Source organism: Rattus norvegicus, chromosome 16 (genome assembly GCF_021556685.1).
Source record: "Rattus norvegicus strain SHRSP/BbbUtx chromosome 16, alternate assembly SHRSP_T2T, whole genome shotgun sequence".
NCBI lineage: Eukaryota > Metazoa > Chordata > Mammalia > Rodentia > Muridae > Rattus > Rattus norvegicus.
The window spans coordinates 78,695,093-78,710,814 of NC_141549.1; the positions used below are offsets into that span (position 1 = coordinate 78,695,093).

Below are 15,722 nucleotides of genomic sequence, written 5' to 3' on the forward strand. Positions count from 1 at the left end.
TAATTTAAAGATGCACTCCTTTATGGTATGTATCTTTAGCAAACATCCTTTGCTTACAGGCCAACCATTGACCAACCCTCCTTTTATCAACTGCATCTATCCAGGTGAGATACCTTTGCTCTGGAGTTTCATTTCTCCTTTCAGAGTGGGAGTTTAGAAAATCTAAGGTAGCCTGCTACAGCTGCATTTTATGCATGGATATAAATTTTATGCACATTAACTGAAGAGCCTTGCTCAAGACAGACAGGGAGCCGGCCCAGTAGGAAGGTCAGGCCTAGTGTCCTAGGACTGACCTCTGTATCTTACTAACCTCAGCCTTGTTCTGATCTTCACCCTACTCTTCATTCTTACTGACTTCAATAAGGTCTTGTATCCATCTGTTTCTTGTGTCTTATGTCTACATATAAAAAAACTCCATACTGACTCCAGTTGGACATTCAATTTAAAATAAATTTTACATCAGTGGCCAGTCCATAAATGAATAAGACCAAACCCACACCCAACAGCTCTCATAGCCATAGTAGGTATTGATGTCTTAAACACAGCTACACAAGGCATAAGTGACTCAGAGGCACAAACTAAGGAGAAGCTGGGGTCACCTTCCTCACCTTAGGTTGGAACTGAATGGATGAAGCAGAGATAAGGGAGGCTAAGGATGCAGAAGGTGGGCAGGAAGGGTGTGTGAGCTGGCTACAGGATATCAGCATATCAGTGACAGGAACAGATACCCTGGGAAGCATAAGAGAGTCCTGCTTGTTTCACAGTTTGACTGCCACAAGGATTTTAGAATTCAGCCCATGATAAAACAAAACCGTGAGCTCACACAACACCTAGGAAACACTCGTTTGCTTTTAAGCAAGAAACTTTATTTTGGTTTAAGTTTTGTGCATCTTCATGGAAGAGGAAATTCTTTATTTTTAAACAAATGGTATACTTATTTTATGCAAACACACCAGAAGAGGGCATCAGATCCTATTACAGATGTTTGTGAGCCACCATGTGGATGCTAGGAATTGAACTCAGGACCTCTGGAAGAGCAGCCAGTGCTCTTAACCGCTGAGCCATCTCTCCAGCCCAAGAAGAAACAAATCCTGGTGTTTTATTTGTGTCACAGGATCTTGGTCTTCTTATCTACTTTTTCTTGCAGCATTTGAGCTGACGAGTGCCACAACTGCCAATCTCTCGAAAAGTGCCAGAGCACTTAAGCCAGCATATGCCTCCATTGGTCATACACGATACTGCATTGTAGACCTTTTTGCTAAAGGCTGGAAGATACGTAGGAAAAACACGTTAGTGTTGAAAGCCTCAGGTCAGAAATACAGACCAATGCACTATTTTCTTGAGTAAATCCCAGCAGGCATCCACCCCACTCCCCTACCCCAAACTGGGATGTCTGTTTTATTCAATCCAGTTCTGGCCATTGCTGCTGTGTAAAGGAGTGTTGCTTTTCCTAGGACCCAAATGTTGAAGGGTCTGCTCCACACCTAACTGATTGGAACTTTCAGGGACATCAGAGTAGATGTCCATCAAGATTCTGTGTAAGTCCTCAGCTATTTCACAGCAGACCTGCCTCTCTTTTTCCACACAAAATTTCCTTGTTGTAGTAGCAGAAATAGCCATTGGGTATGAATCTATACTTACATGTGTGCATGTAATACAGAGGCTAGAAGTTGGCATAAGATGTGTTCTGCCTCATTTTTTGAGAGTTTCTCAGTGAACCTGGCACTCACTGAGTGGGTGTCTGGCTGGTTTGCTAGTGTGACTCTGGGATCCTTCTTAATGCTAGCATTACAGATATGTGCCAGTTCCCTGCTTCTACATTGACTTAATTACGTAGTTAAGATTTACTGCTGTGAACAGACATCATGCCCAAGGCAACTCTTATGAGGATAGCATTTAATTGGGGCTGGCTTACAGGTTCACTCCATTATCTCCAATGTGGGTACATGGCAGCATCTAAGCAGACATGGATCAGGAGGAGCTGAGAGGTTTACATCTTTATCTGAATGGTGCTAGCAAAATACAGGCAGCTAGGAGGGGAGTCTTAAAGCCACAGCGACACCCCTACTCCAACAGTGCCACACCCTACAATCCTGCTACTCCATGGGTCGATCATATACAAACCATCATACTCCATCCACTCCTTGGCCAACATAGGCTTGTTCAAACATATGAGTCTATGGGGGGACCATACCTAATACATACATAGAATAATGCAAAGTACATTGAGTCCAACTTCAACAGTTCCCATAGTCCACAGCAATCTCAACAATGTTTAAAGTCCATTGTTCAAAGTCACTTCTGCAAATCGTCCAATCACTTAACTGTAATCAGAGCAAGACAGGAAACCAGCTGGGCAAATTCCAAACTCTGCATCTCTGTGTCTAATCTCAAATTCCTTCTTCAGATCTCTAAATCAATTTTCATCTTTGTTGACAGCAACAAACTTCTTTCTCCCAGACTGGGTCCACTCCCTGTTAGTCGCTTTCTTCAGTTAATAATCCATGGCTCTGATATCTTGAACATCTTGAGGTCTCCAAGGCAACTTCAATGTTACAGCTTCTTATTTTAATGTCTGGGATGCACACATTATTTTCTGGGCTCCTCCGAAGGGCTGGCATCACTTCTCCAGCTCTGCTCGTGCAGTACTAACTAGAGGCTCTGGTTGACTCCACTCCAATGGCTGCTGCTGTTCTTGGTGATCATCCAATGGTGCTGGGATCTTCAATACACTGGGGTCTTCCACTAAAATGAAGCTTCAGCTATTGCCTATCATAGGCTCTTCACATAGTGCCAAGTCTCAAATCCTTTGTATAACTCCTTCAATCCTGGGCCATCAACTGCAACTGAGACTGCACCTTCACCCATGGTCTTCCCTGGCCTCTCACACTGCCACGCCTCAGCTGCTCTTCATGACCCCTTCATGACTTCAAAACCAGTACCACCTGGGTGACTCTTACACATCGTCAAGTCCAGCTGCAGCACGAAGTACAACCTTGGCTCTCCGGAACACAGCTTTTTGTGCTCTCAGAACATATTTCCCAGAAGATTTCCCCTCAGTGATACTGGTTTCTTCTTAATGACCACTAATTTCTTAGCTCCAGCTAACCAGAATCAATTGTCCCAGTAGTCTCCTCCTCTTCACTATGAATACAGACACATATGGCTAAAAGTGCAGAGTTATTCTGCTTGCTAGAACTAGAATATGGTCCCCTTGTTCTATTACCAGCTTTCTACTTTCCATCTCCTTCGCTGCCTAAGTTTGGCTGTTCTGAAAATCTCTTGAATTCAAGAGATTTGCATGGCTCTGTCTCCTGGGATTAAAGGGGTGTAACACCACGCATGGCCATAAATTTAGCTGGGTACAATCTTGCCCCAAAGTCCTACTCACTTAATTTGTCATCTCCTTGAACACAGGATTCAGCTCTATTTCGCTTCCTGGAGCCCCTTTAATACTGGAACCACATATTTTAAATTTTTCCTTTCTCAGCTTCCTATGCCTGTTTAAACTGCTCTGGTTAACTGACTTAACCAGAGAAGAAAGTCTATGATGGCCATTTCTGAGACTTCCTTTGTCAATGCAAACATTGGATTCTCTTCACCTTAGCCCCAGGCAGACTCTTCAAACGGGGACAAAAAGCACCCACATTCTTCACCAAAATACCATGAAACAGTCTCTAGTCCGTATATTGAAATTCTCCACTGACACCTCTTGCACAAGCTCTGCACTATTCAAATCACTCTCAGTAACAAAGTCCTACTAGGGTGGCCCATTAAGCCCCATTTAAATCATTGCACTGCTTTCCAAATTCAAAGTCCCAAAATCCACCTTCTTCCATAAAAACGGATGGGTCGGGCCTATCACAGTAATACCCCTCTCCCTGGTACCAACCTCTGTCTTAGGTAGGGTTTTAATGCTGTAAACAGACACCATAACCAAAGCAACTCTTCTTAGGACAACATTTCAATGGGGGTGGCTTACAGCTTCAGATCATTATCGCCAAGGTGGGAACATGGCAGCATCTAGGCAAGCATGGGCCATGAGAAGATGAGAGGTCTTCATCTGAAGGCTGCTAGCAAAGGACTCACTTCCAGGCAGCTAGGATGACAGTCTTAAAAGCACAGTGACACACCTACTCCAACACGTCCACACCTTCTGCAATAGGGCCACACCTTCTAATAGTGTCACTTTCTGGGCGAATATATACAAATCATCATATACATGGATACTGAAACCCAAATTCCAATCTTCATACTTGAAGAACAAGTTCTTGGGATTGCTGAGCCTTCTTCCTATTTTTAACTAAGGTATTTAAACTTCCACACCTATTTTAAATTGAGTATTTGACCCAAACCTCCATGTATAGGACTTGCTGAATGGTAATTTGATTCCTAAGTAACTTACAATGGAAATAAACATGAACTTTTTTCATAGTTTCTAATGTCTAAAATGAGGTCTTAATCTCATCCTTCCTTCCTCCCCCTCCCGTCCTTCTTCACATACATCTAAATGTCAGACAGAGTAAGAGTTTTGGCATTTCATGGAACACAGCTCCTCTGTAAACCAGAACCCATCAACAAAATTAGTGAAATTATGTTTTTCTCTGTAATTTTTGTCTGATGATGTTTCAGGCCTTTGTTTCATTCATTCATTTCATGTTCTCTCCTACTTGTTTTAGCTACCTCTCCTGAGTTGTCCATCCCTTTTCTTCTGTTTGCCTAAGCCAAGGATGAAACACAACTTGGAGCCTGGAGAGATAGCTCAGAAGTTAGGAGTGAACACTAATCTTGCAGAAAACCTCAGATAAGTTCCTGGTACCATGTCAGACAGTCCATATGTGCCTATAACTGCATCCCTGAGAGATTAGATTTTCCTTTATGGTCGCTGTGGCTACTGTAATGCTTGGCATATACCCATACATAGGTTCATACATGTACACATAACTTAAAAGAATATAAATATTTTCCACAAAATACAATTTAGGCGTAGTTTTGGAAACTGTATTTCATAACCTTCTCTGAACTATGAGCCCCATTACCTCATAGACAGTGTGTGTTTAAGGGTCTTCCATGGGGGTAGAGGGAGAGGTAGTTCTCAAATAGAGGCTGGGCTGGTTATTCTGAAGGATTCCCTAGAGTAAACAGAGACTCTACTCCTTAAATGTAAAGATTTCAAAATGGATACCTTTTTTAAGATAAGAATCAAACATTATTCATGTTATTTTTTTAAGCTACCTATTAGAGCCTCACTTCATAATCTTAAGTTTAGCACCAGGAGTTAAGAGATGGAAAGTCAAGTGCTGCAGATCAGCTCAGAATGAGTCTACATTAGGCTCCTTCAAGGTAAAAAGAAGGAGTCCTTGGTTTGTGTTAGCAGTCACACAATACACATTGTCCAAAATGTTGTTAGAAGAATGCAAAAAGGAAAGGTAATAAGAGTAGGAGAGAAATAGAGAGACAAAAACAGAGACAGAAAGAGGGACACATACACACAGAGACAGACATACACATATATAGAGAGAAAAACAGACTGACACACAGAGAAAAAGAGAGAGAGATACATAGAGAGTGGGAGACAGAAAGACACACAGATAAAGAGACAAAAATACATACGCACACACATTCTGCAGGGAGCTGTCTCATTTCACTTTGGGACCACCCTATTCCCCTGCTTACCTGCATGTGGGGATAGCAGCACTAGGAGAAACATGAAGAAAAGGTAATGGATCCTCATGACTGAAGCCTGGTGAGGTACACAGATGCAGAGAAACTTGAGCTCACTGCCTTATATAGTGCCAGGTTCTGCCTCCTACCTAGGATTCTACATTGACTAGAATCCCATTGATTACAACTATGAAACAATGCACCTTATCCCTATTGCCAAGGAGTGGCCCTTTGAGAGCACAATCAGTGTCTCTTAGGCAAATATGGGGAGCCTCAGATGATTTCCTCCTGCACTGCTCACCAGGAGCATTTTCCTGCCCTACTTCTTAGGTATCAGGAACCCATGCCACTTTTGGACAGAGTTACTGGTTACAATTTGGCTTTACTTGCCTGTTCCTCAGACACTTGACTTGGTCATTCCAGAATCTGGCAACAAGCTTAAGCCTCTCCATTTGCATAATTTCCTCACTTTCCTCAGTAAAAAGTAAATGAATTCATTTTCTGTGTGCACTCCTAGGTCTAGGTACACTCCTAGGTACACTGCTCTGTGGGCACCCTCATCTCCAATTGTGTGCTGGAATTGTGTGTCCGCCCCCAGCTCCACTGGTGTGCTACTCTATGTGCACCCGTGCTCAGGAGTGAGCTGGTATTTGTGTGTGCACCTACATCTCCAGTCATGTGCTGCTCTATGTGCGCTCCCAGCTACAGTTGTGACTGCTCTGTGTGCAACTCCAGCTCCAGTGCTGGGCTGTTATGTGGGCATGCCCCAGGTCCACCATTGAGTGGTGTGTGTGTGTGTGTGTGTGTGTGTGTGTGTGTGTGTGTGTCCCCAGCTCTAGTAGTGCACTGCTCTGTGTGTGTACCCAGATCCAGTAGTGAGCTGCTCTGTGTGTATGCACTCCCATCTCCAATGGTGCGCTGCTATGTCTAACCCCAGATTAGTGGTATGCATCTATTGTTAATATGTGTGCATGCCCCAGCTCCAGTGGTGACATGTGTGTGTGTGTGTGTGTATGTGTGTGTGTTTTTTTGTGTGTTGTGGTGTGTGTGTGCACCCCCAGATCCAGTATTGCGCTGTTCTGTGTGTGTACACCCGCAGACCTAGCAGTAGGCTGCTCTGTGTGTACCTACAATTCTGGGTCTATCAGGAAACCAAAGGGCCCTGTCATATTTGGAAGTACAAAGCAATGGAGTGTTTTCTTGCTTTTATCTACTTTACCTATGCCTTCAAGGGTCTTGCCTTCTAAAAACAAAATAGTCAATAAAGTCTTGCCTATTCCCACATTTGAGTGTGTTTGTTGGGAATTAAATTATTACTGAGATTCATATTACGTCATGAAAAGTCAAGCTATAAGGCTGAGAATTATACTGAAATTCTTTTATAAATGCAGAAGAATTGGAGGTATAGGATCCCAGTCTATTTTCCATTTGAGAAAGTTGACTTAATGAGACAGGAACATGTATTCTGAATAGACCATCTGACCCAGCAACTTCCTTTGAAGGAAGGATGGATGCAGGGTTGGATTGGGTAGGGGGAGAAGTGGGGAGTTTAGCTGTAGACTTAGAATGAGTGCTACGAGGGCTGAAAGTGGGTGCCCCTGGAGGAAGATTGGAGTGGCCTGCAGCTGGCACAGGAGGTGGAGAGGAATCTGGGGAGGTTGAGCAAAGAGGCTCCGTGGATGTCTGGTGAGAAGAGGAAAGTGAAGAGGTTATGATTTTAGAACAGGTCGTAGAGACAAGTCCGCAGTGGTAAGTGGGCAGTCGTTAGCTGGATCGAGTTCTGTAGTATCAACTGGTAGAGGTTTCCTAGATAGAATAAGTTGAGTCAGGGCACAAGGAGACCAGAGAGAGGGTTTGGAGCGATGATAGGTAAAAACTTTAGCATAAGGGACCTCTTTCCATTTACCTGACCACTGGGAACACATATGAAGATTCCTTAAAGAGGTGGGATCGAATGTGTCATTAGTAGCCATTTGGAGTCCTTGTGTAATGAATGGGTACTGAATCCAGACCGTATTGCAAAGGCATGTAAGTTTGGATGCCCTCAAATCAGGTGTTAGTTTTAGACATTTGAGATTTTCCTGGTACATCTCAGAGGGCAAACTGGAGGCACAGCTGAAGACGCTGAGACAACCTTTAGGTGGTGGGGATGTTATTGAACTATTTGTACTGGAGTCACAAGAAAAAAATTCCATAACTAATAACTAACAGCCAGATCTACACATACCTGGTTGTCATATGGATGCTAGTGTTAGTGAGTCCTGGACTCACAGGTTTAAAAAAACACACTTTAGCTAAGTGGAGGACTTTTGAAATCCTAGGAGCAAACAGTTTGCTAGATCAGATGACATAGGTGCATTTGCCCAATGGGGTGGGGTCATAAAAACTGCTTAAGAGAGAGAAGTGACCCAAGGATCAAATTCCTAACCTGGGGCTGCAGCTGGGAGGCTGGTCATAGGGACTTTGGAATGTCCATCCCCTAATATCGTAGAGGGTGATCAAAGCTCCTTGGGAGAAGGGGCCATGCCCACTGAACAGAATGAAAACCTTAGCAATCCACCAATGCTTGGGGATCCGCTAGTAGGAAAAGTGAGATTATACAGCTGGTGGACCTGTCAGGGTAAGGTCTAGCCTGTGAGGCTTACCCCACGTGGCAGTGGCCGCCATCCTCTAGAAGACCCAGAATGATGCTTCACTTGCTGAAGTAAATTCATGGCATTCCAGCCACATTCACCAGTGACTTTTAGCATCCTCCAAAAGAAACCCAAGTTTATAATTAATGAAAATATGGATTATTAAAACTAAATCTTTGAGGACAGGTTCTGGGGAGCCCAGCATCAAAATGAAGTGTATGGGATTCATAGTGTAATCAAAAGGTCAAATGCTATCCATGAATAAAAGTCCAGTCATTATTATTTGTGGATATTTTAAATCATTTACATGTGTGTGTGTGTGTGTGTGTGTGTGTGTGTGTGTGTTTGTGTTATATCATTTGATTGTATGGGTAAATTCATGTGTCCATATATGGGAAGGCTGAAAGTAAAGTGTCTCCTTCAATGACTGTATTTTTAAAATTATACTTATTACTATTATTAAGTTTCTGGGTATGGTATTTTTGTATTGTGTATATGTTCTCCATAAAGGTCAAAAGAAGGTGCTGGAACTCCTGGAAGGTTATCAAAGATCTTTAATTCGGTTTGCTTTGTGCATTTTCATGGAGGAGCAGACTCTGGCAATTTATTCATCTCACAGGTTCTTGGTCTTTTTATCTATTTTTCTTGCAGCATCTGACTTTACCCAGTCCACAAGTGCCAATCTGTCGAAAACTGCGAGGGCACCGACCCCAGCATATGCCTCCATGGGTCACACATGAGACTGGATTGTTGATGCTTTGAGTAAAGACTGGAAAATAAGTAAGAAAAACACATGTTAGAGTTGAAAATCTCAGGTCAGAAATACAGACTAATGCACTATTATCCTGACTAAATCCCAGAAAGCTCCTCCCCAACCCACCCACAAAATCTAGGATGTGTCTGTTAGTAGGAATGGAATCCAGTTCTAGCCACTGCTGCTGTCTGAAGGGGTGCTGCTCTTCCTAGGACCCAAATGTTGAAGGGTCTGCTCCAACCTGTCTGATTGGAACTTTCAGGGCTAGCAGGAGGGAGCTCGGTGAAGATTCTGTGTGAGCCCTCAGCTGCTTCACAGCAGCCCTGCCTCTCCTTTTCACACACAAGTTCTAGTATCAGAAACAGCCAATGGGTAGGAGTGTGCACATTCATGTACAAGGGTACACACACATAGGTAGACCAGACTATGGCATAAAATGTGTTCCTCAACCGCTCTCTGACTTATTGTTTGTAACAGTTTCTCACTGAACCTGGAACTCACTGAGTGGTGTGTCTGGCTAGTTGGTCAGTGTGTCTCTGGGATCCTTCTTAGTGCTAGCACGACACATGGGCATCATCTCTCTCTGCTTCTTCATGGATGCCGAACCAAAACTCAGATCCTCATGCATGCACAACAAATACTTTTGATCACTGAGCCATCTTCCTATTTTTAACTAAGGTATTGTAACTTCCACTTACCTATTTGAAAATAAGTATTGAGCCAAATCTCAGTGTGTAGGACTTGCTTAATGATAACTTGATTTCTAAGTAACTTACAATGAAAATCAAAGGTAAAAAAATAACTTTTATGATAGTTTCTAATATGTAATATCAGGTCTAAATTCCCTACTTCCTTTTTTCCCTGTCCCTCCTTCACATTCATCTAAATGTCAGACAGAGTTTGGGGTATCTCATGGAACACAGATGCTCACCTCTAAACTAGAATCTATCAAAAAATTAGTGAAATTATGTTTTTCTCTCTATAGTGTCTGTCTGATGCATTTTGAGTCCCTTGCAGCATTCATTCATTTCACCTTTGCTCCTGTTTTAGCTCCCTCTCTTAAGTTGCACATCCCTTTTCTTCTGCTTGCCTACTGTCAAGGATGAAACACAGCCTGGATCCTGGAAAGATGGCTCAGCAGTCAGGAGTGCAGACAGCTCCTGCAGAAGCCCTGGGATCCGTCTCTTCTACCATATCAGGCAGCCCATGTGTGCCTCTAACTCCATCTCTGAGAGATTAGATATACTTTTGTGGCCTCTGTGGGTACGGTACTCTGTGACATATACCCATATACATACTCAAAAAAAGATTCATAGATATACACATAATTTAAAAGAAATAAAACCACAAAATACAATTTAGGCGGAGTTTAGAAACTGTGTTTCCTAGGATCTTCTAAGCTTCATTACCCTGTACACATTGTGTGCTTAAGGGTCTTCTTTCATTGGGACAGAGGAATAGGATGTTCTCCAAAAGAGCATGGGCTGCTTATTATAAAGGCATCTCTAGGTTAAGCAGAGACTCTCCATTTTAAATGCAAAGATTTCAAAATGAATACCTTTTTTTCAGATAGGAATCAAACATTTCTCATGTTATTATTTTTAAGCTTCCTGTAAGAGACTCTCTTCATAATCTTAAACTTAGCACCAGGAGTTAGGAATTGAAGTCAAGGACTGTGGATCAGCTTAGAATGAGTTTATGCTTGGCTCCTTCATGGCAACAAGAAATAGTCCTTGGTTTCTGTTGGTAGTCACACAATGCACATTGTCTACAATGTGCATAGAGAAAAGAAAGAAAAAGGAAAGGAAATAAGGGAGTTAGAAAGAGAGAAGAGAGTAAAAGAGACAAAGGGACAGAGAGACAGAGACTGACAGACACACAGAAAGAGACAAAAAGGAACACACACACACACACACACACACACACACACACACACACACACACACACCAGGTAGGCAGCTTTTCTCATTTCACTTTGGGACCACAGTAGTTCCCTGACTCACCAGAAAGGGGCGACAGCAGCACCAGGAGAAATGAGAAGAGAAGGTAATGGATCCTCATGACTGAAGCCTGGTGAGGTGCAGAGATATAGAGGGACTTGAGCTCAGTGCCTTATATAGTGCCAGGTGCTGCCTCCTGCATAGGATTCTACACTGAGATGAACCCAATAATAACAATTAGGAAATACAGAGCACCTTGCCTCTCTTGTCAACGTTTAGCTCTTTGAGAGCACACTCCGTGTCTCTTACGCAAAGGTGGAGAGCCTCAGATGATTTCCTCCTGCATTGCTCACAAAGAGCATTTCCTGCCCTACTTTTTAGGTGGGAGGGACCCATGCTGTCCTGGGGCAGACTTACTGGTTACAATTTGGCTTTTCTTACCTGTACCTCAGACATTTGACTTGGTCATTCCAGAATCTGGCAACAAGGTTAGGCCTCAGTACAGCCTGATTTCACTTAGGAGATGAAGGATTGAGCACACTCAGCTGCTGACTTTGACAGAATGTGAGCCAAGCCACGGTTTCCCAAGGTTTTACAGGTCAGAATATGGACCTAGTCTCATAGACTCCTTCAAGGTACTGCTCGATGGTAAAGGTATTTATTACTAAAAACCTCAAGTACCTCACTGTCCACCCAGTGTGAATTACATGGAGTCAGGTATGTGTGCTGTACCCTTTCTTACAGAAAGCAACACGTTGGTAACATCTTCCCTGAACGTGGAGCCCCAAGCCCAACAGTGAGTAGATGGTTCTAAACAGGAGGTAATGGCCAACTCCTGGGACTTGCTAGACTTAGTGTCTGTTTCTCCTCTCTCAAACAGGAGGCTAGTATCAGTGTTGAGGGTCAATTTGCTTTTTGAATTTTATCATGAAAATCTGTGACATTGGGGCTCCAGTCCTTCCCATTTCCTCTTCCTGGTAACTCTTCTGAGGGAGGCTATGGGCTTGCCTCTGAGTGAGGTCTCTTGACCCAGCTGGTCATTATATCCTAAAAGAAAAAACATTGCCAAGTATGAGGCCTTATCACATGGGAAGAACTGAGAGATGAGGATGTTGTAAGGGAAAATAACTTACATGATTCAGGATTTCTTCCTCCCTACAGGAAAATGAAACAAACAACCAGACAAGGAGGAATCTATAACTTAAGAACAGTTTTGACAAAGCCTATTCTATGGAGTTACCAGCAAAGCTATTTGAGCTGAAGAAGGAAGAGTTTGGCCCCAAACTCAATGCCTCACTCACTGCTGTGCTGTTAAATCCCATGGTATTGGGCTTGGTAGACACTTTTTTTTTTTTATTAACTTGAGTGTTTCTTATTTACAGTTCGAATGTTATTCCCTTTCCTGGTTTCCGGGCAAACATCCCCTAATCCCTCCCCATCCCCTTCTTTATGGGTGTTCCCCTCCCCATCCTCCCCCCATTGCCTCCCTCCCCCTAACAATCACGTGCACTGGGGGTTCAGTCTTAGCAGGACCCAGGGCTTCCCCTTCCACTGGTGCTCTTACTAGGATATTCATTGCTACCTATGAGGTCAGAGTCCAGGGTCAGTCCATGTATAGTCTTTAGGTAGTGGCTTAGTCCCTGGAAGCTCTGGTTGCTTGGCATTGTTGTTCATAAGGGGTCTCGAGCTCCTTCAAGCTCTTCGAGTTCTTTCTCTGATTCCTTCAACGGGGGTCCCGTTCTCAGTTCAGTGGTTTGCTGCTGGCATTGGCCTCTGTATTTGCTGTATTCTGGCTGTCTCTCAGGAGCGATCTACATCCGGCTCCTGTCGGCCTGCACTTCTTTGCTTCATCCATCTTGTCTAATTGGATGGCTGTATATGTATGGGCCACATGTGGGGCAGGCTCTGAATGGGTGTTCTTTCTGTGTCTGTTTTAATCTTTGCCTCTCTATTCCCTGCCAAGGGTATTCTTGTTCCCCTTTTAAAAGAAGGAGTGAAGCATTCACATTTTGATCATCCATCTTGAGTTTCATTTGTTCTAGGCATCTAGGGTAATCCAAGCATTTGGGCTAATAGCCACTTATCAATGAGTGCATACCATGTGTGTTTTTCTGTGATTGGGTTACCTCACTCAGGATGATATTTTCCAGTTCTGACCATTTGCCTACGAATTTCATAAAGTCATTGTTTTTGATAGCTGAGTAATATTCTATTGTGTAGATGTACCACATTTTCTGTATCCATTCCTCTGTTGAAGGGCATCTGGGTTCTTTCCAGCTTCTGGCTATTATAAATAAGGCTGCGATGAACATAGTGGAGCACGTGTCTTTTTTATATGTTGGGGCATCTTTTGGATATATGCCCAAGAGAGGTACAGCTGGATCCTCAGGCAGTTCAATGTCCAGTTTTCTGAGGAACCTCCAGACTGATTTCCGGAATAGTTGTACCAGTCTGCAATCCCACCAACAATGGAGGAGTGTTCCTCTTTCTCCACATCCTCGCCAGCATTTGCTGTTACCTGAGTTTTGATCTTAGCCAATCGCACTGGTGTGAGGTGAAATCTCAGGGTTGTTTTGATTTGCATTTCCCTTATGAATAAAGATGTTTACCATTTCTTTAGGTGTTTCTCAACCATTCGGCATTCCTCAGCTGCGAATTCTTTGTTTAGCTCTGAACCCCATTTTTTAATAGGGTTATTTGTCTCCCTCCAGTCTAACTTCTTGAGTTCTTTGTATATTTTGGATATAAGGCCTCTATCTGTTGTAGGATTGGTAAAGATCTTTCCCAATCCGTTGGTTGCCGTTTTGGGTAGACACATTTTTGGTTGTGAGCCTAGCCTTTAACGGCTGAGCAATCTCTCCAGCCCAAGGGTAGACACATTTTTAAACTGACATAGAGAAGAGATTTTAAAAGAAAAGGAGACACAGTAAGTAACCATATTTGTGGACTTCTGTGTACTATCTCAGTATATACATAGGCTAGGCAGTGAACAATTCAGGATAGTTTATCCATCACTTCAAATTGCACATTTTTACTATACTAAGAGTCGCTCCAATCCCCTCTCATCAGTTCAGTGAGGATGAGAAACAAAGGATGCAGTGGACACCAGGCATGGTTCTCCTCTCTGTTATTAATCACCAACTTCCTCTATTCCCATTCACCCTACTTTTCTCTGCTCACGATTGGCCTGCTCTGCTCTGGAGAGTAGCTGTTGATTGATCTGTAATATCTGTTTGATTCAAAGAGGAAGTTTCTGCTGGATTAAGAAATGGCAGGGCTTGGTCAGGGTAATGCTGCATGTTGTAAACAAGTTCTGTCTGGGATTGGAAGATTGCCACATGCCTTCTCACCCCTCTTCGGGACTTTTTTTTTCCCTGTGAGATGAAGGCCTGTATTGAAAAAGCATGCTTATTCATTGCCAACACTAAGATATTTCCTCCACTCTGAGGAAGAGCAGACAAAAAACATGGAAGGATAATTGTCTGTAAATGCTCCGCCTGAAAAATATACCATCCCTCCATTTGCATAATTTCCTCACTTTCCTCAGTAAAAAGTAAATGAATTCATTCTCTATTAATGCGGCCAAATGGTTTTGACAATTCAACTATGACGTAAGTTCTTTTGGCTCAAGCCTTGGAGATTCAATCCCAGTCAGTGGGCACCACTGTTTTGTGATCTGTCACAAGCCAGGACATGAATGGCAAGGAGCATGTGGTGAGGTAAAGTCACTCAACTCCTGGTAACCAGGAAGCAGAAGGGGAGGGTTTAGTAAGTCAATACCCATTGCTGTGCTGTGTGTCCATAAACCAACTCACTTCTACTAGGCCCATTTGCAGAATGTCCTACCACCTTCCAGAGGAGTCTCAGGCTAACCAACACTTTATCACTTGTGTTCTTCAGGATATTTAGGATCTGCGGCGGGCCAGGTAAGGCAGTGAATAGATCCACCGCTGCACTGCTATGACTGTGTGCACTCCTAGGTCTAGTGGTACACTGCTCTGTGGACACCCTCATCTCCAATTGTGTGCTGGAATTGTGTGTCCGCCCCCAGCTCCACTGGTGTGCTACTCTATGTGCACCCGTGCTCAGGAGTGAGCTGGTATTTGTGTGTGCACCTACATCTCCAGTCATGTGCTGCTCTATGTGCGCTCCCAGCTACAGTTGTGACTGCTCTGTGTGCACCTCCAGCTACAGTGCTGGGCTGTTATGTGGGCATGCCCCAGGTCCACCATTGAGTGTTGTGTGTGTGTGTGTGTGTGTGTGTGTGTGTGTGTGTGTATCCCCAGCTCTAGTAGTGCACTGCTCTGTGTGTGTACCCCAGATCCAGTAGTGAGCTGCTCTGTGTGTATGCACTCCCATCTCCAATGGTGCGCTGCTATGTCTAACCCCAGATTAGTGGTATGCATCTATGTGTTACTATGTGTGCATGCCCCAGCTCCAGTGGTGACCTGTGTGTGTGTGTGTGTGTATATGTGCGTGTGTGTGTGCGCGCGCGCGTGCGTGTGTGTGTTTTTGTTTTTGTGTTGTGATGTGTGTGTGTGCACCCCCAGATCCAGTATTGCGCTGTTCTGTGTGTGTACACCCCCAGACCTAGTAATAGGCTGCTCTGTGTGTACCTACAATTCTGGGTCTATCAGGAAACCAAAGGGCCCTGTCATTTTTGGAAGTACAAAGCAATGGAGTGTTTTCTTGCTTTTATCTACTTTACCTATGCCTTCAAGGGTCTTGCCT

At 43.5% G+C, this 15,722-nt stretch overlaps 3 protein-coding genes across 2 annotated transcripts; 1 reads left to right on the forward strand and 2 right to left on the reverse strand.

The window, feature by feature from the left end:
- Window positions 1-15,722, forward strand: part of Erich1 (glutamate-rich 1) — a gene marked incomplete at its 5' end in the record, with an annotated part of 52,793,804 nt that overhangs the window by 47,824,533 nt on the left and 4,953,549 nt on the right.
- Defb3 (beta-defensin 3) lies at window positions 1,132-11,140 on the reverse strand. The gene is given in 2 exon segments (NM_001037548.2): window positions 1,132-1,265; window positions 11,055-11,140. Coding segments are annotated over 2 exon segments (192 nt in total). The 5' UTR covers window positions 11,113-11,140.
- Defb5 (defensin beta 5) lies at window positions 8,719-11,140 on the reverse strand. Its single transcript, NM_001037549.2, is given in 3 exon segments — window positions 8,719-8,936; window positions 8,939-9,066; window positions 11,055-11,140. Coding segments are annotated over 3 exon segments (189 nt in total). The 5' UTR covers window positions 11,113-11,140; the 3' UTR covers window positions 8,719-8,933.